General features: G+C 45.4%; 1 protein-coding gene across 1 annotated transcript in view; it reads left to right on the forward strand.

The window, feature by feature from the left end:
- Window positions 1-16,169: 16,169 nt before the first annotated feature.
- The window catches only part of uxs1 (UDP-glucuronate decarboxylase 1), a 55,023-nt gene continuing 49,418 nt past the window's right edge, over window positions 16,170-21,774 (forward strand). Inside the window, exons 1-2 of the mRNA XM_061226156.1 lie at window positions 16,170-17,113; window positions 21,036-21,063. Of these exons, the coding sequence (XP_061082140.1) occupies window positions 17,026-17,113; window positions 21,036-21,063 (116 nt within the window). The 5' untranslated portion in view covers window positions 16,170-17,025. The remainder of the gene's footprint in view (window positions 17,114-21,035; window positions 21,064-21,774) is intronic.

A 21,774-nucleotide genomic window follows, 5' to 3' on the forward strand; every position in this document is an offset into this window, starting at 1 on the left:
TAACAAAGCACACCTCATTCAACAGCTAGAGCAGGGCTGTCCAACCCTGTTCCTGGAGATCTACCATCCTGCAGGTTTTCACTCCAACCCTAACAAAGCACACCTCATTCAACAGCTAGAGCAGGGCTGCCCAACCCTGTTCCTGGAGATCTACCATCCTGTAGGTTTTTACTCCAACCCTAACAAAGCACACCTCATTCAACAGCTAGAGCAGGGCTGCCCGACCCTGTTCCTGGAGATCTACCATCCTGTAGGTTTTCACTCCAACCCTAACAAAGCACACCTCATTCAACAGCTAGAGCAGGGCTGCCCAACCCTGTTCCTGGAGATCTACCGTCCTGTGGGTTTTCACTCCAACCCTAACAAAGCACACCTCATTCAACAGCTAGAGCAGGGCTGCCTGACCATGTTCCTGGAGATCTACCGTCCTGTAGGTTTTCACTCCAACCCTAACAAAGCACACCTCATTCAACAGCTAGAGCAGGGCTGCCCAACCCTGTTCCTGGAGATCTACCGTCCTGCAGGTTTTCACTCCAACCCTAACAAAGCACACCTCATTCAACAGCTAGAGCAGGGCTGCCCAACCCTGCTCCTGGAGATCTACCATCCTGCAGGTTTTCACTCCAATCCTAACAAAGCACACCTCATTCAACAGCTAGAGCAGGGCTGCCCAACCCTGTTCCTGGAGATCTACCATCCTGTAGGTTTTCACTCCAACCCTAACAAAGCACACCTCATTCAACAGCTAGAGCAGGGCTGCCCAACCCTGTTCCTGGAGATCTACCGTCCTGTGGGTTTTCACTCCAGCCCTAACAAAGCACACCTCATTGAACAGCTAGAGCAGGGTTGCCCAACCCTGTTCCTGGAGATCTACCGTCCTGTGGGTTTTCACTCCAGCCCTAACTCCAGGAACAGGGTTGGGCAGCCCTGATTTAGTGGTTTCACATCAATGTACTTAACAAATTCAAATAATGGTTTTGATTTCTCATAGAAATGTTATATCTATATTATGTCATATTACATTACATTACATTATTGGCATTTGGCAGACACTCTTATCCAGAGCGACGTACAGTTGATTAGACTAAGCAGGAGACAATCCTCCCCTGGAGCAATGCAGGGTTAAGGGCCTTGCTCAAGGGCCCAACGGCTGTGCGGATCTTATTGTGGCTACAATGGGATTAGAACCACCGACCTTGCTTTCCTACCATTCCGTCTCGAAGCAAAAAAAACTTATTTACACAAGCATTTATTGGTAAATACAATATTTGTAAAATGCAGGATGCAACATTGTGCATGAATGTGTAGTTCTGGAGCATGTTTGAGAGTGTGTTCATGAACGGAGGACCAGACCAGCCGGAGGTCCCGTCCTGGCTATCCTGCAGCAGAGGTTTGTGCGCACACGTTCCTTCATCTCCAGAGGCTCTGGGCCAGGAGGGATTGTCTCTGGGTGGACAGGGTGAAATCACATGAGATCAGATATAGGACAGGACAGGGTGAAATCACATGAGATCAGATATAGGACAGGACAGGGTGAAATCACGTGAGATCAGATATAGGACAGGACAGGGTGAAATCACGTGAGATCAGATATAGGACAGGACAGGGTGAAATCACGTGAGATCAGATATAGGACAGGACAGGGTGAAATCACGTGAGATCAGATATAGGACAGGACAGGGTGAAATCACGTGAGATCAGATATAGGACAGGACAGGGTGAAATCACGTGAGATCAGATATAGGACAGGACAGGGTGAAATCACGTGAGATCAGATATAGGACAGGACAGGGTGAAATCACGTGAGATCAGATATAGGACAGGACAGGGTGAAATCACGTGAGATCAGATATAGGACAGGACAGGGTGAAATCACGTGAGATCAGATATAGGACAGGACAGGGTGAAATCACGTGAGATCAGATATAGGACAGGACAGGGTGAAATCACGTGAGATCAGATATAGGACAGGACAGGGTGAAATCACGTGAGATCAGATATAGGACAGGACAGGGTGAAATCACGTGAGATCAGATATAGGACAGGACAGGGTGAAATCACGTGAGATCAGATATAGGACAGGACAGGGTGAAATCACATGAGATCAGATATAGGAAAGGACAGAGGGAACACGTATTAGCTAATTGGTGTATTTTGCCATTTTTCTCATTATGTTTACATTTCTCACACATTAACACATTAAAGACAGCATCACGCTCTCACGCCTGGCTCCTGAAACATCACACATTTCAAAAAAGTGTTCCATGGCTTTCTCACTCTGTCTTTACACCCGTATTCACTGGGGCTTCCAGACCCTTCAGATTTCTGCTCATCTTTAGGAAGCCAGGCTCAGGAAAGGATATGGAACACAAGTAAATAACAACTATAACCAGGATCATAGCAGTATTGAGTGGATATCAAATAGTTTTTGAAATTCATTAGTGACAGATACAGTATAAGTATCTGTGCCCTGTCCAAGCTGCCAACAGTTTCTTTCTACTGAATTTTGGGGGTAGAGCCTGACCTGCCACTTTGAGATTTTGATGTATGCGCCATCTACATCTACAAATGAGACTGTATTTCGTTGAACATGCAGTATGTCTCAACAGTGTGTTCACATACAGGGGTTTCTCCCCTTGCAAAAGAGATTTAGAATCTTAATGGGAATTATTCCCGGACACAAAATATTACCTATACCCTCTGCTATACTACAAGGCTACTAATCGTCTCTTCTTTACCCCCATTGGTTGACATGGAAGTAATTTCAGATGCATAAAATGATTATAAAAATAAAGAAATTCTGTTGCACGATGGTAAGCATGCATGTGAGCTCAAGGCATACAATTTTGCCAAGGCTCTGGAAAAGAAAGGCGCTCTCAGGAATCCGGTGGAATTCCTGATGTGATCCTGGGAAGGCTGGAATCCGCCGTCGTCTCCGTGATTGGCGTGGGATTTGTGTGTTTGCTTTTGAGATGAAAGAGCACTCGCCTTCGCCCCGGGGAGGGAGGAAGTCACGGAGATGTCAGCTGTGTTTAGGATTGTGTGGATCCCAGACCCCGCGGGCCGGTCTCGGGCCGGGGTACTGCCGAACGCGGGGTTAGGGAGCTCGGGAGACGTCTCCCTGGTGTGCGTCGGCTCGGAGAGACTACGCCACGCGGACTTGGCTTTGAGAACGTTCACTGTCCTTCTCGCAGCCTGTTGCTGCTTCTACCGTTTCCCAGCGAAATGTGTCTGCGGTCAAAATAATTTATCACATTTTCTCCCGATTTAGTTTGAGGATCCCCCGCCTACACCCGGTCCCTCAGCGGCCCGGATGGATCAGGTGATCCTGAGAATAACATGTCTCCTCCAAGCTGCATTGTCCCGCCCGCGACCATGATTCCGAGGTGCCCGGGGTGCTGTTGTGTGTGCTGATCTCACTAACCCCCCCGGGGTGCTGTTGTGTGTGCTGATCTCACTAACCCCCCCGGGGTGCTGTTGTGTGTGCTGATCTCACTAACCCCCCCGGGGTGCTGTTGTGTGAGCTGATCTCACTAACCCCCCCCCCCCCGGGGTGCTGTTGTGTGTGCTGATCTCACTAACCCCCCCGGGGTGCTGTTGTGTGTGCTGATCTCACTAACCCCCCCCCCCCCCCGGGGTGCTGTTGTGTGTGCTGATCTCACTAACCCCCCCGGGGTGCTGTTGTGTGTGCTGATCTCACTAACCCCCCCGGGGTGCTGTTGTGTGTGCTGAACTCACTAACCCCCCCGGGGGTGCTGTTGTGTGTGCTGATCTCACTAACCCCCCGGGGTGCTGTTGTATGTGCTGAACTCACTAACCCCCCCGGGGTGCTGTTGTGTGTGCTGATCTCACTAACCCCCCCCCCCCCGGGGTGCTGTTGTGTGTGCTGATCTCACTAACCCCCCCGGGGTGCTGTTGTGTGTGCTGATCTCACTAACCCCCCCCCCCCCCGGGGTGCTGTTGTGTGTGCTGATCTCACTAACCCCCCCGGGGTGCTGTTGTATGTGCTGATCTCACTAACCCCCCCGGGGTGCTGTTGTATGTGCTGATCTCACTAACCCCCCCGGGGTGCTGTTGTGTGCAGCGATCTCTCTAAGCCCCCCCTTGCTGAATCCTCACCCCGCCCTCGGAGCGGTGAGCCAATTATGCTGCTCCATGTGAGCTGGCCAAACTCAGGAATTGGGCCGTGGTTACTCGGTCGTAAGAATTTCTCATTCAGATTCGGCACACCCGTCCAGCTTCAGCCGGGAGACTATTGCGCCTGCCCCATCACTTTAAACGCCATGGCAGCTGGGAAAAAATAAATAAATGCTCCTTCATATAAAATCTAATTTATTCCATTTCAGGAATAAAAATGAATTTATTCAATTTTCTAGAGAAATGAGGGCTTTTAAACGCAGTCTGAATGCGTTGTTACGTGAGGGGGGCTTCAGTGACCATGCTGAGCATTTCCAGGGAGACGGAACTGAGCCAATTACACTGCTTTGTGGCGGCAGCCTGTAGCCTAGTGGCGCCGGTACATGACTGGGACCCGAAAGGTTGGTGGTTGTTGGTTCAAGCCCCGGTGTAGCCACGATAAGATCTGTACAGCCCTGGTGTAGCCACGATAAGATCTGTACAGCCCTGGAGCGAGGCCCCATTAACCCCATGTTGTTCCAGGCGGGATTGTCCCCTGCTTAGTCGAATCAACTGTAAGTCGCTTTGGATAAAAAGTGTCAGCTAAATTACAGGACTGTAATGTAATTGAGGGTGAACTGTAGCTCTGCCCTCTGGCAGAGACACGCCCATGGCTTTTGCAGGCAATAAAAGCGGGTCCCAATGCCTTCTTTCCAAAGCCTCTCGTACGGTTTATTGTCCTTCTCTCCATGGGTACAGTTACAGAATTTATTTTCCTGTTTTTAAAATGTATATTTTCTATAAAATATGATTGTGGCAGAATGGGCTCTAGCACTTGGCGGCAATATGAATTTTTTTTTTTAAATCGCATTCTGACATTCTGACTGATGAATATCAAGTAAGACGATGCCAGTTACAGGTATTTTTCGACAAATTGAAATATTTCCTGCACCGCTGTGAATAGGTCTCTCTCAGACAGGACGTCTCCGTGGCAGTGTCATCCTGCTCGTAAACAAATTGGCCCTGAACAGGTTCCTTCTCCGGGTAATTTAGATTTAGACGCGGTTAGATTTTTATCTCCACTGGGTGCGCGTGAACGCGGAGCCAGGATATGGGTGTTTCTGAGCGGAGCTCCCGTTACTCAGGCGAAGGGACAGCTAACATGGTGGAAAAGAGGCAGGGATCACGGGGCCTAATGGCCTTTCTATTGATCTGTCACACGCAGCTGATAGCATTAGGCTGGAGAAGCGACACATCCATGCATCTTCGGTAAGTGATGAATTCCGGCGTGTCGTCATTAGTCTGACGGGGACAGGGTGTTTGTCGTGTTTTTCATGTTTTGGAGACGCGGACAGCGCGCGTTTGTCCTTTCCGAACTGATGAAGACGAACGCGTCGTTCGCAGGTGCATTATGGGAGGAAGGCGTGACAAGAGGGGCGGGAAACGTGGCGTTATTGATTAACCACTCCTGCCGTGATAATGAAAACCACATCGTCTGCTGCCAAGGGAATCAGTCCCGAAAAAAGTGTAGATGTCATCTCCAGTCCAGATAAACTCAAGATGTCATCTCCAGTCCAGATAAACTCAAGATGTCATTTCCAGTCCAGATGAACTCTAGATGTCAAATCTAGAATCTTCTCATGTTTTTCAAGGAGATGTCACACCTGGTGTCTGTGAATGGCAATGCCACTCTCAATTCCTCTCAGGAAATTATCCTGTGGCATTTAACGAACAGTCTAAAAGCATTTATTTGTGCCTGTTGTTATTGATCACCAGGGGTTGTTGCATTCATCTTATAGAATAATTTATTTCATAGATTATAATACTTTGTATGCATTTGGGAACAAATCAAATCATTTGAGAGGGTAATTCCCTTGCCTGTGCCATATATATACCTTACTTCAGCACGTTTGAAACATATGTTTTATTCATATTTCACATTACATCTGAAAAGTGTTTGAGCAAGCCTTAATTCGTACAGGCACCTGCGGTAGGCCCAAAACGGGATTCACACGTACATACACACACCTTGGATTCACACTCACCTATCACCCAACCACCCAAGTATTCAGCAGAATTAATCAGTCATGTTTTATATTGTGGTATGGTATGTGCTCAAAGCTTGTTGCTGGCTTGACTCTTTTGAATGTGTTTTTTAAGGTGTCCAGTCATGGAAGAGCCACACTCCAGAATCCCATGAACTCATGGTCTGGGTGTGGTGTGAAAAGGGTGAGGAACGTGAGGAACGTGTGAGGAACGTGTGAGAGACGTGTGAGAGGCGTGTGAGGAACTTGCGGGGCAGTCCCTGTAACACAGTGGTTAAGGTACATGACTGGCACCCCCAAGGTCAATAACATGTAATGTCACGTAACAACATTCCCCACCAGAGGGGATGATTGACACTTTGACTGCTTTGACTGATTGGACCGTTTGTGGCCAGACTGTACCGCAGTCAGGGTAATGAGTGTGAACCCTGGAGATTCTCTGCATGGCTGAACAGCCATTTGTCTGCTTCCTGTTTTTCCTCACTCATTACTGCTCTCTGATGGACCCGCTTTGCCTGTAAGTGGTTGGTGAGATTTTATTGCTGATTCAGAGGCCCAAAAAAAAAAAGAAAAAGTTATATGAAGACCATTAGCTCAGGCGGTAAGAGCAGTTGTCTGACAGTCGGAGGGTTGCCGATTTGATGCCCCGCCCTGGGTGTGTCGAAGTGTCCCTAAGTAAGACACCTAACCCCAAAATGGTCCTGATGAATTGGTCAGGTGCCTTGCATGGCAGCCAATCGCCGTTGGTGTGTGTGCATGAATTGGTGAATGGGAAGCATCAATTGTACAGCGCTTTGGATAAAGGCGCTATATAAATGCCAGTCATTTACCAAAACGTTGGTCCAACCGTCCACACCATTATTTGTTTTGTTTTTGTCAGCATCGTGCAAGCGCGTGAGTCTTCTTGTTTTTTTTGTTCCTCTGGGTTCCTGTGATCCAGTATATGAACCGGTTTTTGGTGTGTGTTGTTTTCTCAGTGAACCAGAGGCCCAGACATTTCAGTATTTTCCCATTGCTTCACATGAGATACTGGTTCATTTAGTACATCATCTTGTTGATATTTTCTGTGACAAAACACCCAGCCTTAATTATTGCTTGGCTGCGATAATTCATTCAGATTTAATATAAATAATGCATGACCCAAAATATCCTAACAGGTAATCAAGACTGATAGCGTTTACCGTAATTTGTGAATCCCTGGGGACTGTGGGTTTATACATTATATTACAGCTATATATATATACTAAATATACTATATATATATATATATATATATATATATATATATATATATATATATATATATTTATATATATTCATTCAACTCATTGTTTCCAGTTTAATGTGCAAGGCTGGGTATAATATAACACTATATTATTATATTATACCCAGCCTTGCACATTAAACTGGGAACAATGAGGGACAGTTTTAAGGCACAGATTAAGCCTGGTCTTAGACTGGATTCATTTTTGAATGGAGATTCTCTGTACAAAGCTCATTCGGGGTCTTTGAAGCCGGCCCTCTGCGTGTGGTTATCACAGTAACCAGATGGAAAGGCTGACACAGGCTGATACTGTTGTTGAAAAATGCGACGGTTTTATTCTCTCTATTTCATGTCTGTGGTTATTGTACGCTGTATTGTGTCAATTTGATTTTATGTACTGCAAAACATGCTGCCCTAGCCAGGTCTCCCAAGAAAAAAAAAAAAGTTATATGTCAAGGGACTTGGTTCAATAAAGGTTAAATACAACAACAAGAAAAAAAGTAGTACTGTTGTAGGCCTATTCCATCCATCCATCCATCCATCATCACCCGCTTATCCGGAGTCGGGTCGCGGTGGCAGTAGGCAAAGCCGGGTATTCCAGGCGTCCCTCTCCCCAGCAACGCATTCTAGCTCCTCCTGGGGGATCCCGAGGCGTTCCCTGGCCAGGAGAGATATATAATCTCTCCAGTGGGCTCTGGGTCTCCCTCAGGGTCTTCTTGAGATCCTGTCCATGAATACCACAAACAGGACCGGTGACAAGGGGCAACCTTGGCGGAGTCCACCACCCACAGGAAACGTGCTTGACTTTGTGCCGAGAATGCGGACACAGCTCTCACTTTGGTTATACACTTTGGTACCGCTCCGCCTCCCGCACTAGCTCCGGTTCCTTCCCCACCAGAGAGGTGACGTTCCACGTCCCCAGAACCAGTCTGCGATGCCGAGGATCAGCACGCCGGGATCCCCGCCTTTGCCTACTGCCCGTTGGGCAAAGCACCCGACTCCGATGCCGACCCCTGCAGGTGGTGAGCCCACAGGGCGGCGACCCCACGTGACCAATTCGGGCTGTGCCCGGCCGGGCCCCATGGGATAAGGCCCGGCCACCAGACGCTCGCCGACGAGCTCCCCTCCCGGGTCTGGCTCCAGCAGGGGGCCTCGGTTTCCCTTTTCCGGGGCGAGGTAACTGAGTCATTGTGTGGCCGTATCATGGGAGTCTTTGAATCGCTCTTAGTCCGGCCCCTCCCCCGGGACCAATTTGCCTCGGGAGACCCTACTGGGGGCTAACAGTGCCCCCGACAACCTAGCTCCCAGGATCACCGGGACACACAAACCCCTCCACCACGTTAAGGTGGCGATTCCTCGGAGGGGACCCGAAAAACATCAGCGGCTCGTCATTGTTAATAAGTATCGGGGAAGCAAACCAAAGAGACCGTCGATTTAATTCGAATTGTCCACGTCCGCCAGTGTTGCTTTCTGTGTTGAGCACGACAGAATTTCATTGAGCCTCGTATTTTAACGTGACGTAGGTCGGGGATATCTGCAATCTGCACAGCGGCGACCGGGAGCCGCGGGCCTTGCCGCTCCACCTGCGGGGATTACGACGATTAAGCGATATTTACGACCAAACTATTTCATCAGGCAAACAGCTGGACGCGCTCACTCGAGGACCCCTTTACCGCTTCCCCGGGGCGCTGTTTAACATTCGTTACTGAGTCTAATGATGAGTCTCATCAACATGCCCGCGAGGAAGGTTTGAGCAGTCGCGCGCTGCGGATTTAAACCTGGAAAAGAAAGTCGTCGTGCTGGGAAGGAACACACACTCAATGCCGTTCGCCGTATTGCTACACACAACGCTCCATGGCAGCTCATCCCAACGTCGTTAGCATCTACTACAGGATATAATCGATGGTCATGGAAGGTGACATTGCCTATTATGACGCCTCATGTAAAGATTTTCTGTTTTATTTTAATACTTTTATATTAATATTTTAATTTCATTTTGGCTTACAGTTGGAAAATGGATAGCTACAGGAAAGAACTATCCAAATAATGTGCCTAAAAAGACAACAATCAACCGAATTGTCAAAAAAGGGCACCAATTATAAAGATAATAATAAAAAATAATAAGCAATGTGTATTTTAATGTATATATGCAAAACATGTCACTCTGAATATAAAATTGGGGGTAAGTGGGGAATATCCTCAACAACAATTAAAGTGATTGGGCAGATTACTGCCTGAGGTATTGGAACTGGCTGCTAAAAGCAAATACACGTATGTCAATATGCAGATTGTGTTAGTCTAATCAGCAACAGGACGTGCTGGTAATCAGACCCACTGATCCACTCGTGTGTGCGCTAATTAAAGACTCAGGATCTGGTTCAAACTGGACCTGGGTCCACTTTGTATGTGATGAAGGAGCAGATTGCGGAAAACCCATGGGCGAGCGCAGGAAAACCGAAAATTAAAAAGCCAAACGAGTACGTTTTTTTAAAAGGTGTATCGCTTGAAAAAGCACGTTGGAAGCAGTACATTGGTATTCGGTGGCCGTACGCTTACCACAGTGATGAGACTGTGAGGTTGCCGTTCAAATCGGATGCCTGTGGTGGGAGCACGTTGTAACCGGGCTATTTGTTCCAGTGGCGCAGTGAAATTGCAGTTAGTCAAAGCTCTTCTCAGACAAGCATCGAGTTGAAAATCGTTCTGGACACTCAATCAAATTCTCAACGGGAACGAGTTTGGTCTCAGAACCGCTGGATTGCCCGTCTGCAAGTTCAGACGGATTTGGATCTGTCCCTTCGAAAACACTGGCAAAAAGTGTGTAATATAATATCGCTGTTTATTTACATATTGTCTAGGTTTGTATTAACCCCAAAGAGAAACACTGTTCAGGCCTACGTGTTGTATATGGCAAGCTCTGTAATATTTATTTACAATATTACTTTACATTTGGATGTGTGATGTATTCTTCTTTTTTTAAAGGGTTATAAAGGGTTCCCAAAATTTTGGGCCGGGCCCTTTTCCTTTTTTTATAATTTATAAACTATAAACTATAAACTTGCTTTCGATCACATACATACTCATTGTAACAGACAGGGGTGCCCACATTTTTGCACCCCACCGAAGAGCATACACACAGCATATGTGGCAACAATACAGGATTTAAAGGTACAATAGGTAATTAAGGACTTCTAACGGTCAAGAGAGGAACAGCAGCAACAAACACCTTCAAATCACAACACTGTTTATCCCTCCCCTTTCTCTGTGAACATGCTGACGTTGAAATGGCATTGGCTGTGACAATTAGAACCAATTTTCTACCAGTGAGCTTGAATTACTGTACAGCTATCCAATGTTTTGGTACAGAGTGTCAGGCTGTCAACAGTATATTTTGAAACCAGAATTTACTATAAACACAGGCAGGGGTGAGTGTGTCAGTGAGCCTTTTTCAATGATGGGAAGGGATTTACAGTGGTCTTGTGACAATGTTTTAACACAAAAAAGAGACTTAGAGTTGCCGGTGAGCTCTTGTGGGTGGCCGTCATCTGTAAAGTGAAATCAGAGAGCAGGAGGGAGTCACATGAAGAACATTTGAGCCTTTACATCAGCTGCTATCTCTGATGATATCTGTGATTTCCTTCCAATCAGCATCTAATTTATGCATTGGAGACAAATGACTTAAATCAAGCGCTTAAATCAATGACTTAAATCAAGGGCTTAAATTAATTATTTAAATGATTTGCTTAAATCAATGACGTCAATAAAGCGCTTAAATCGACAATTTAAATCAAGCACTTACATTTTCAGTTTCAATTTCATAAATAACCTTTAAGCACAACTTAAATCAAGTGCTTAAATCAACAGCTTAAATCAAGTGCTTAAATCAATGACTTAAGTCAAGCGCATAAATCAATTACTTAAATGGAGAGCTTAAGTGCAGGAATGCACCGAAAGCCCCCCAGGATTCGAATTTGAAATGCTTTAATGTGGAACATGGCACTTCCCAGGTGCACTTTCACCCTCTTCTTTTAAAATGAACCGCAGCGATCATTGAGTATTTTAAGACTGCAATCTCAACAAATCCTTTTTTAAATCCCCAATTTGCATTCATTAACTCACCTCGGCGGCGATGTCTCGCGTCCCACGAGGGCAGATACAGATACGTTCTCCTTGAAAACGGATCCTGCCGACTGCTGCCTGCTTTCACACGAAGGAAATGCGGCCCTTAGATGATTTACACATCAAACGCACCCCTGGAAAGAGTCGACTGAACCCCACTGCTGTGGGAGTGCTGCATTTCTGCTTTTCACTGACTGGAGTAGAGAGAGCTCTGCATCAATTAAAGCAGAAAAAAAAACACAGTCAGAGATTTAGCAGAAACGTGCCTGATGATCTCTGGTGTCTTTTACGTTCTCTGGACTGTTCTTATGTTACGCTTTTCCTGTCAAATCAATTCATCCAGGCATACTGCGAAAACGTGGTAAAAGTGTCAGTGAACACTGTGCTCACAGGTGTGTACCTGGGGAGAGAACACTGTGCTCACAGGTGTGTACCTGGGGAGAGAACACTGTGCTCACAGGTGTGTACCTGGGGAGAGAACACTGTGATCACAGATGTGTACCTGGGGAGAGAACACTGTGCTCACAGGTGTGTACCTGGGGAGAGAACACTGTGCACACAGGTGTGTACTCTACACTGTGCTCACAGGTGTGTACCTGGAGAGAGAACACTGTGCTCACAGGTGTGTACTTTGGGAGAGAACACTGTGCACACAGGTGTGTACTCTACACTGTGCACACAGGTGTGTACTTGGGGAGAGAACACTGTGCACACAGGTATGTACTTGGGGAAAGAGTGATGGGAATTCATGGTTGACACTCTTATTTATCTGACCTCATTGCGGTAAAAAGAAGCGAAAGAAAAAAGGAGTGCTGTTTAGTGCCTTATGGGACATCTGTTTGAAAGCATCAATCGTACACCATGTTATCTGACGAGACAGCATTAAGAAACTATCAAGGGTCATACATGAATTATTCTGTGGATAGTGCATGTACATATTTAATGTTGTCATGACCTCATTATGGAAGCATTTCATTATTAATTGCACTAGTTGGTACTCTAGGGGACAGCCTTTAGCCTTGTGGCTAAGGTACCTGCCTGGGATCCAGAAGGTTGGTGGTTTAAGCCCTGGTGTAGCCACGATAAGATCTGCACAGCTGTTGAGCCCTTAACATTGTTTTCTCCCTCTCCACCTCAGCTGGTGTGTGTTGAGCGTACTGGCACAAAATGGCTGCCGTTGCATCACCCAGGTGGGTGCTGCACATTGGTGGTGGTTGAGGTGAGTTTCCCCCTCATCACTGTAAGCACTTTGAGTGTCAAATAAAGCACTATATAAATGTTATGATCCGGGGGATAATCTAATCAACTGCACTGTATGTTACTTCGGATGCAAGCATCAGCCAAATAACAAAAAAAGTACTCAGCTGATCATGTTGTTTTGTAAGGTATTGAGTCCCACCCCCCACCGCCGGGGCAGCCTGTGGTTAAGGTAAATGACTGGGAAACGGTGGTTCTAATCCCGGTGTAGCCACAATAAGATCCGCACAGCCGTTGGGCCCTTGAGCAAGGCCCTTAACCCTGCATTGCTTCAGGGGAGGATTGTCTCCTGCTTTGTCTAATCAACTGTATGTCGCTCTGGATAAGAGTGTCTGCCAAATGCCATTAATGTCATGTTTACAAGTTTTTAATCGATGGCCAATCCCTTGGTTTTGAGAGCCTCTCTGAATTATTCTCTGACAAATGCTGAATATGTACAAAAGGTTTTTTTCTGATTGCTCAGAAAAACACATTCACAATCTGTTCTCCACTAAAGAGTAAATCAAAGGCTCAGGCTCCTTTTGTGTCTCTCATTGATGACAACAAAATATGTAGATGCTTTCTGTCTCCTCAAGGCTGATGGTTCCTCATTCAGATGGTAGGCGGGGACTCTTTGTCCATTCGTAGGCAGCAGAATGATTACATTTTATCTGTAATTCATGAATGGCGCTGGGCAAAACAGCCCTCTTTCCGCTATAACCTGCTTTACGACAGTAATCACACCCATCAGCAAAGCTCCACTACGTGGGTGTTTTCTTACAGCTCTGAAGGCATTCACAGACACTGGAACAACTGCACAAAGTGTCTGATTATAGACCTCGGACCTGGACTTTAAAACAAGAAATTCCTGTTCCGTGGGCTCTAAACCATCACAACAACCTTCGTAAGAAGGCGCTATGCAAATACAACTTAATGGAATTTGCACAACCTTCAACTGTTTCCTTACTGGGTTAGGAAATCTGTTCTTTAGTCCCATATTAGTTGCAGTTCTTGGAAGGGTTTTCAGAATTCCACAGCAAAGCATTGTTGCATGGCAAGGTTATACCCCATGATTCTGAAACCCACACAATTCCCTGACTAATGTCAAGTAAATTAGTGGTGTGGTATTTGATAGCCTTTCAAAGGGAGTGAAAATTACTGTTTTATCAATTGGAACTGGTTATGAAATAAGAAATGCAGAAAGGCTATACTGGATTTAATTTTAACTGTTGCAAGTAATATTTGAGGATATAGTCCACCAAATGTTTCACTTATAGTGGGCTCCAGAATTATTGGCACCCTTGATAAATATGCACAAACTATATTGTATAAATGAATAAACAATTATAGCATAGCTGCCAACTCTCACGCTTTCGGCGTGAGACACACGCATTTGCCTGTTTTCACACGCACATGCAAATGCGTGTGTCTCACGCCGAAAGTGTGAGAGTTGGCAGCTATGTTATAGTTACTGACACATGCATTGTAAACATATGTGATGTAGAATGCCTTACTAATGATCAAATTGAATCAACCAAAATCTTGGCCTCCCTTACAATCTTCCTCAATGTACATGGGGTCAATATGCACTTGTGTCCTCTTCTTTGCAAGTTTGCGACCATTCCACATGTTTTACATGCTTTTGTTATTGCCCTTACTTCGCCCTATCCCCTGCTGATGGATGACAACAGGATTTTGCATCCTTGTTTCCTCATTTTTATACACTAGTGGAACAGGAAGTGGTGGAATGATACAATTTACTTCCTTTGGACTGAGATTAACTATAATTTTGACAAATTACTTAATAAAAAACATTGAAACATGAGCGTAAATGTGTTGAAATTAAAGTATTTCATTTTCCCATAATTGAACATAACATATAGATTATTATCTGTGTTGTTTTATGCAGCCTTTTCCCTTCATTTTTATTAAGGGTGCAAATAATTCTGGAGCCCACTGTATATAGCAGTTCGTAGCCTAGTGGCTATGGTACAAGACTGGTACCTGGAATTGGTGGCTCAAGCCCAAGTGTAGCCAAGATCTGCACAGCTGTTGGGCCCTTGAGCAAGGCTTGTAAACCCCGCATTGCTCCACAGTGCATTGTCCCCTGCTTAGTCTAATCAACTCTAAGTCGCTTTGGATGAATTACAATATTATTATTATTATTATAAATAATAATTATATCATCTTTGGATTTCTGCCAATATTCAACAATGCTGCCTATGAATATCCCTGCCAAAATAATCCCTTTGATAGGTAAATGGTCCTGCAGTCCTGCATGACCGACAATGTGAGATAAACCACGGCTAATATATGACGTATAATATCCATCCATCCTTCCATTATCTTAACCCGCTTATCCTGAACAGGGTCGCAGGGGGGCTGGAGCCTATCCCAGCATACATTGGGCGAAAGGCAGGAATACACCCTGGACAGGTCACCAGTCCATCGCAGGGCACACACACCATTCACTCACACCATTCACTCACACACTCATACCTATGGGCAATTGAGACTGTCCAATCAGCCTAACCTGCATGTCTTTGGACTGTGGGAGGAACCCGGAGAACCCGGAGAACCCCCACGCAGACACGGGGAGAACATGCAAACTCCGCACTCCCCCGCCGACGGGGATTCGAACCCAGGACCTCCTTGCTGTGAGGCGGCAGTGCTACCCACTGCACCATCCGTGCCGCCCGACGTATAATATATTATATAATTTTCCATCGCAAGTCTCATTGCCTACTATTTACATAATGAGTGTGAATTCGGTTTCTCAATGGATTAAAACGTAACGGGCACCTTGGAAAGTAGCCCGTTGGAAAGTAACTTTGCGAAAGTTTGGACCCCCAAAGAACGGCTAAAAGCAAGCGTGACTGCGTGTGAAATAAAGCACATATTTCGCACACAAATACTCTTTGTGTCTAAACGAGAGACGAGCAATTCCATGTGTTTAAAGGTACAATATGTAAGATACCATCGCGTGTGTCACTTAACTTTCCAAAACAGTGCATGTTGTGGTTTGAGGGTGTTTGTTGCTACAATTCCTCTCTTGGCCGTTAGGAGTCCGAAATTACCTATTGTACCTTTAAAGCAAAGTAATAAAAATTTGGACACGACTTGAAGCAGAATCACCTGTGCAGCAGGAACTAAATTGCCTACTATTCTGTGTGAATACTGGCTGCTAACGTTACAAAAATGTTTCTAATCCTGCAAATTAAATTAGTTTGCTCCCTAATCCAATCAAAAGAAGAACTTCACTTGTAATTTCGTCCATTTCGTTTTACTCCGCCCGAGGGACTTATGCATCTGATATTGACTGCTTTAGCCTGACGAAGGGTTAAAGTTCGCTGTCAGATAACAAAAGCTAATTCGAACATTATACAATTGTGTTATCAGAAATAAACACCGGTGGCAGATCATTTTTCATGAAAATTTCACACGGAAGGGTGAATTTTATTATGTTTTAAAATTTAAAGACACAATTAACTGGAACGTTGCAGTCGCGGCAGGGCGCTCAGTGGAGTACAGAACATTCGCTCTAGAGAACCGCGGCCCTGCCAAAAAGATCTGAATGCAAAGAATTTACTACGCGAGTAGTTTAATTTGTGTTTAAAATGTATATACTTTGAGTGTATGGATATACTGCGCAACAGTTAAGGTTTAAGAAGTCAATTAGTAAACGTAGTCGTAACACAAAATCCGAAAATGAAGCTTGCTAAGTACCTTCACGCGATTTAAAACTCTGGTACCGTTAGTAGTAACTAGCTGTCTAAGTTGATTGGCTAGCTAGCTATAGAAACTGGTTAGACAGGCGGATGACTTATGTTTATAGATTAGATCTCGTCCAATTAGCCTATATTTCTAATCCATTAGCTGCAGTCTTGGCGTGTAACGTTATATTATTGGAATAGAGGCAAAACGTTGTAGCTAGCTAGCTAGCTAGGTACCTTGTTAACGTTCCATGGCTTTCTGAGCGTGTAGCTTACAAACTCGTCACGGCTGAAAGTGGTGTTAATGTATAATCTACATGGTGAATTCCCAGGTTACTGTAAATATCTTATTGCACTTCCGCAACACCGGTTCGCTTAGCTAAGTGTGTTCGGAAAGAGGGTGGAACCGGAGCAACGTGTGGAGTTAGTTACGATGAAGCGATCCTGTTTTGCTGTAAAAGAGGGCGTCAGTATGGGCTTCACAATGGTATAAATTGGGGCTCTAATGTCTCCGGATTCGGCGCTTGTGTGAAGTATGAAGCGGATCGCCTGGCTGGCTACAAACATAAACAGACGAATGATGAAGTTTCTCGTGGCTCTCGCTTTGATTGCATACATAGCATGTGAGTATGAGAGGAACCGCTTTGCTTTAAGTTGGCATCTATGTACAGCTGATGAACCATTGCACAATATACTACGGCTGTGTTTTGTCTTCTGATTTATCTACTCCCCACATGTACAGTGAGTGTAGTGTGACAGTTAATGATATTGCTCTACACGAAATAATATCGTAGCCTATTTGGCAAGTTGTCTTGGAAAATGATGCCACTTAGCTACTACTCATTTAGAGTTTCCAAACCCCTTAGTATGTACCCATCACTATTAGCACAGACAGTGAAAGTGTCAGTGCTATAAGAACAGGACTCATCACGCGAATGTTACCGAGTTGTGCTGGTAACGTACACGTTATCGCGTTCCTGTAAACTTGGACGTCAGTGCACATATCGTGAACCTGTTGCACAGTCAAATACTGAAATATGCTCATTCCCTCTTGCCGCAAGACTTTGGCAATTAAGACATTAGGTCCTTTATTTGTAACCTCGTCACGTGCTCGAACTATGGACCATGCAGGAATTGGGAATCTGCAGTTATCCCACGTCAGGTTACATGGGCGGTATTGTACATCGATAATCTTCCATTGAAGTAGCATTTTATTGCATATGAATCAGTGCGAGGTATCAATGAACACCTAAGACATTGGCAGCTGGTTTTCCCCCCAGATTTTGCCCCCCGGCTCTAATCTATCGTACATAATATACCTCAAAGCCGACGTGTACTGATTGCATTCAATGATTTATCTAGCTATGGCAGCTTGGCCAGCTTGAAAATTGAGCAAGTCTAGCTCGTCATAAGCTGGTCTAGCTGGGTACGAGCTGATCAACCAGCATGGCCAAGCTGGTCATGAACTGATCCAGCTGCGTACCAGCTATTTCAAAATTAGCTAAACCATTGTGAGCTGGTCTGAACCGGTCAACCTAGCTTGAGCTATTTTTTATTTTATTTTATTTAATTAATTTTTTTTACATTTTTATCAGGGAGAGGCACTGAAACCCACATTTAAGGCTATGAAAAGTAACTTATGCCTAGTTTAAAGAAGCGAACTGATAAATGGAAATGCTATTGGTGTGTGTCCCTTTTAGTGTGACAGGAAGCCTCGGGACCTGAACATATTATTCAGGTCAGAGTAATGACATGGCGCACAAGATCTGGCCACTTAACAGGTTGTTAAGAATCACGCGCTGACGGTTAATTAGCACGCGCAGTTGTTGTTTCGCAGTGACATTTGCGGGTGACATTTATTGCTCAATTTATTTTCCAGTCTGTGATGATGCTTGCTACGTGGGTGTCGGTACATATAAATCGACCATACCTGCGTTGGGTGGTACGAACGGTTGGCTGTCTTAGAGAACGTTTACAGAGTGCAGCCGAAACTCTAACATTAAAGCTCCTGTTGTGTTGTGTGGAGGGGGCAGTGTGCCGGTTCTGGAAGTCTTTGCTCAGGGGTTTAAAAGCACACTATGCAGGCTTTTATAGCCTGGCCGTGGTCTTCCTGTGTTTCCAGTCAGACGTCTCCTCCTCAGTCCTCAGCTCCGTCCGCTCGCCTGCGTTTTTATATTTCAAATCCGTTTCTATTTTTGTACCTTCGTGTCTCGACAGCAGCGAGGAAAAGCAATTCAAAGGTTGTCCCTGGTTTCTGAAGGGGCCCTGTGCCCTGTGGTCTGTTCAGTGCTCCCGCGTTTCACTGATCGCGGGGTCTGAGTCAAAACGCAAAATCACTGTCTGTAAAGCAAGTTGTTTAAGATGCTTAGCGAGTTTGAAATGTCTGTGCGCGTGTGTGTCTGTGTGTGTGTGTGCGTGCGTGCCTGGGCGTGTGTGTGTGCGTGCCTGGGCCTGTGTGTCTGTGTGTGTGTGTGTGTGTGTGTGTGTGTGTGTGTGCGCGTGCCTGGCCCTTTGTGTGTGTGTGTGTGTGTGTGTGTGTGTGTGTGTGTGTGTGGACTAGTACCGATCAATGGCACAGCACAGGAAGTGAGTTTTAGTTTCATTCAGATTTTTTCCCCCAGTTTTCCCCCAGACTTCTGTATCCACTCAATTCAATGCGAGTAATCTTTTCCTTGATTGTAATTATTCACGGACGAGCTCATTCACATCCTGTCCCAGCAGCTCAGGCGATGCTACAGAGGCTCAGGATAAAGGATTGTAATTGTTGATTCGGTGGTTGTTTCGCCATAATGGTTCTCTCCCACGTTTACCATTTTAAAAGGTTATTTTTTCCCAGTTATGTATGCTACCTACAGGCAATTGGTGCTGCGCATGGTGTCGCAGAGATGAGGAGCCCATTGAGAAACACCATTAGGAGCTTCAGTAAATTTATTTACGTCGCAAAACATGACGTCAGCGGCCGTGTGCTAAATCTGTGCATGCATGCGCTCTTATTGTAAGTTTGAGTTTGTTTGGCAAGGGAAGATGTAAGAGTGGCTATCATGATGTAGCTATGACCTTGTTATGTTTTTGTTATTCCTGAAGGCCATTGATATTTAGAGCTTGTGTCAGAACTGCAGTATGGAGCAAATGGAGCTATGTTAGGAACAGACACAGCATCCGGTGTGCTATGATTTTGTGTTGTGACAGTTAGTTAGACAGACAGACAGACAGACAGACAGACAGACCTCTCAGTCCCAAGAGTGCCATATGGCACTGTAGTGTAACTACCATAAAATCCCAAGAGTGCTATATGGCATTCTTGATCTTATTCCTTTTCAACCAGTCAAAATGACTGCTATACTCTTGTTTTGGAACACACACATACTCAGGTGTGCTTGAGGTGGGGCACACCAAACGCCTGGATCCAGCTGCTGCTTCCCGGGAAGAGGTTTGGGAATCTGGCTTCGATAAGCGTTCCTGCCCGGCGTGTGTGTGGAAGTGGAATGGGCCATTGTGGGATACGACTGGGATGGGATCGTGATTTCCTGAGCTGGAGCACTTGGCTCATCGCAGTTGAAAACTGAGTGGTCGTCCTTTAATACAATGCATATGTGCTCCCATTGTGCAAGCCTAATTCTTGATGGGGGTAAGTTGGCTGTCCCACTGCACGTTGTAGAGTGTGTGTGAGAGAGTGTCAGTTCTGTGACTCAGTCAGTGTTGTAGGAGCGGAGTGAATCTGTCAGTTTTGTGACTCAGGCAGTGTTGTAGGAGCTGAGTGAATGTGTCAGTTCTGTCATTGTTGTAGGGGCTGAGTGAATGTGTCAGTCTGTGACTCGGTCAATGTTGTAGGAGCGGAGTGAATCTGTCAGTTCTGTGACTCAGTCAGTGTTGCAGGGCTGAGTGAGTGTGTCAGTTCTGTGACTCGGTCAGTGCTGTAGGAGTTGAGTGAGAGTGTGTCAGTTCTGTGACTCAGTCAGTGTTGTAGGGCTGAGAGAGAGTGAGCGAGAGAATGTGGCCTCTGATTGGGTAGTGACAGCTTGTTTACCATGGTGAGAGAGAATGAGACCACTGATTACATTATTACATTACATTATGTGGCATTTAGCAGACGCTCTTATCCAGAGCGACGTACAACAAAGTGCAAGTCAATCACAAGAACAAGTGCAAAAGTGGACCTGAGAGGACAGTACAGTTCCGAGTCCTAGTGATTGGATAGAGACAGCTTGTTTACCATGGTGAGAGAGAATGTGGCCTCTGATTGGCTAGTGACAGCTCGTTCACCATGGTGACAGTGGCAGGGAGAGCGCAGAAAGACGTACGTGTCCAAGTGGCGTTTTTTTCAGAAGCGTCCTCACGGATTTCCTAATCCTCCGAGATGCTTACGCGATTGTCTCTCACCGTCTGTCGTGCCAGTCACCGACATCTGTGCCAATTAAAGAAAACCTATTGAATTAATTTGTCACCATCTTAATATTATGAAAAATAATGCAAACAAGAAAGTAAAGCGTGAGTGTTATTTAAAGAATTTAAAGAAGCTTACATTTTGTCTCTTTGTTTTTCCAGCTGTCTGGGGAACCTACACAAACATGAGGTATGGTGTGCCTTATTTACATAATGCAGTTGGAAAGCCCAGAAACATCATGTTGCATGTCTCTGCATGCAGGCTCATGAAATGCCAGAGTTTCCGTGAGAATTGCTGTTTACCTGGTGTGGATTATTTACAGTCCTGCATGGCTTTGATGAAAAACTTTTTGTTTCCTTTGCAGAATGTAGATGTTATCATGTAGTAGTAGTAGTAGTAGGCTACATTAAACCACACTGTTCTCTTGGTAGACAGCCAACACAGTAAAATGTCCAGTGTTTAATGCAACACTTGCAGAACGCATGTGGTCCAAGTCTGGACACTTATTTAACACTAAGTGTTGATTTAACCCTGGGCATGTTACTGTGAAGCTTTCAGCTGCTCCTCCGGTTTTTTCCCCTTAGTTAAGGACGGGGCAGACTGTAGCATAGTGGTTAAGGCACATAACTGGGACTGAGATCCACACAGCTGTTGGTCCCTTGAGGAAGGCCCTTAACCCCACATTGCTCTGGGGGGGATTGTCTGTTGCTTAGTCTAATCAACTGTAAGTCCCTTTGGATAAAAGCGTCAACCAAATAACATGTAATGGATGGGTGCCGGCATTTAAATGCGTCAGCCTCCGCGTGAGTACCAGTGTGAATATGGCCATTACCTGCCTTATCTACCCACAGGGCTAACTGTGCAGTGCTTTCGTGTCTGTAAATTAACCGAGGATGCCTA

This window comes from Conger conger, chromosome 17, assembly GCF_963514075.1.
Source record: "Conger conger chromosome 17, fConCon1.1, whole genome shotgun sequence".
Lineage (NCBI taxonomy): Eukaryota > Metazoa > Chordata > Actinopteri > Anguilliformes > Congridae > Conger > Conger conger.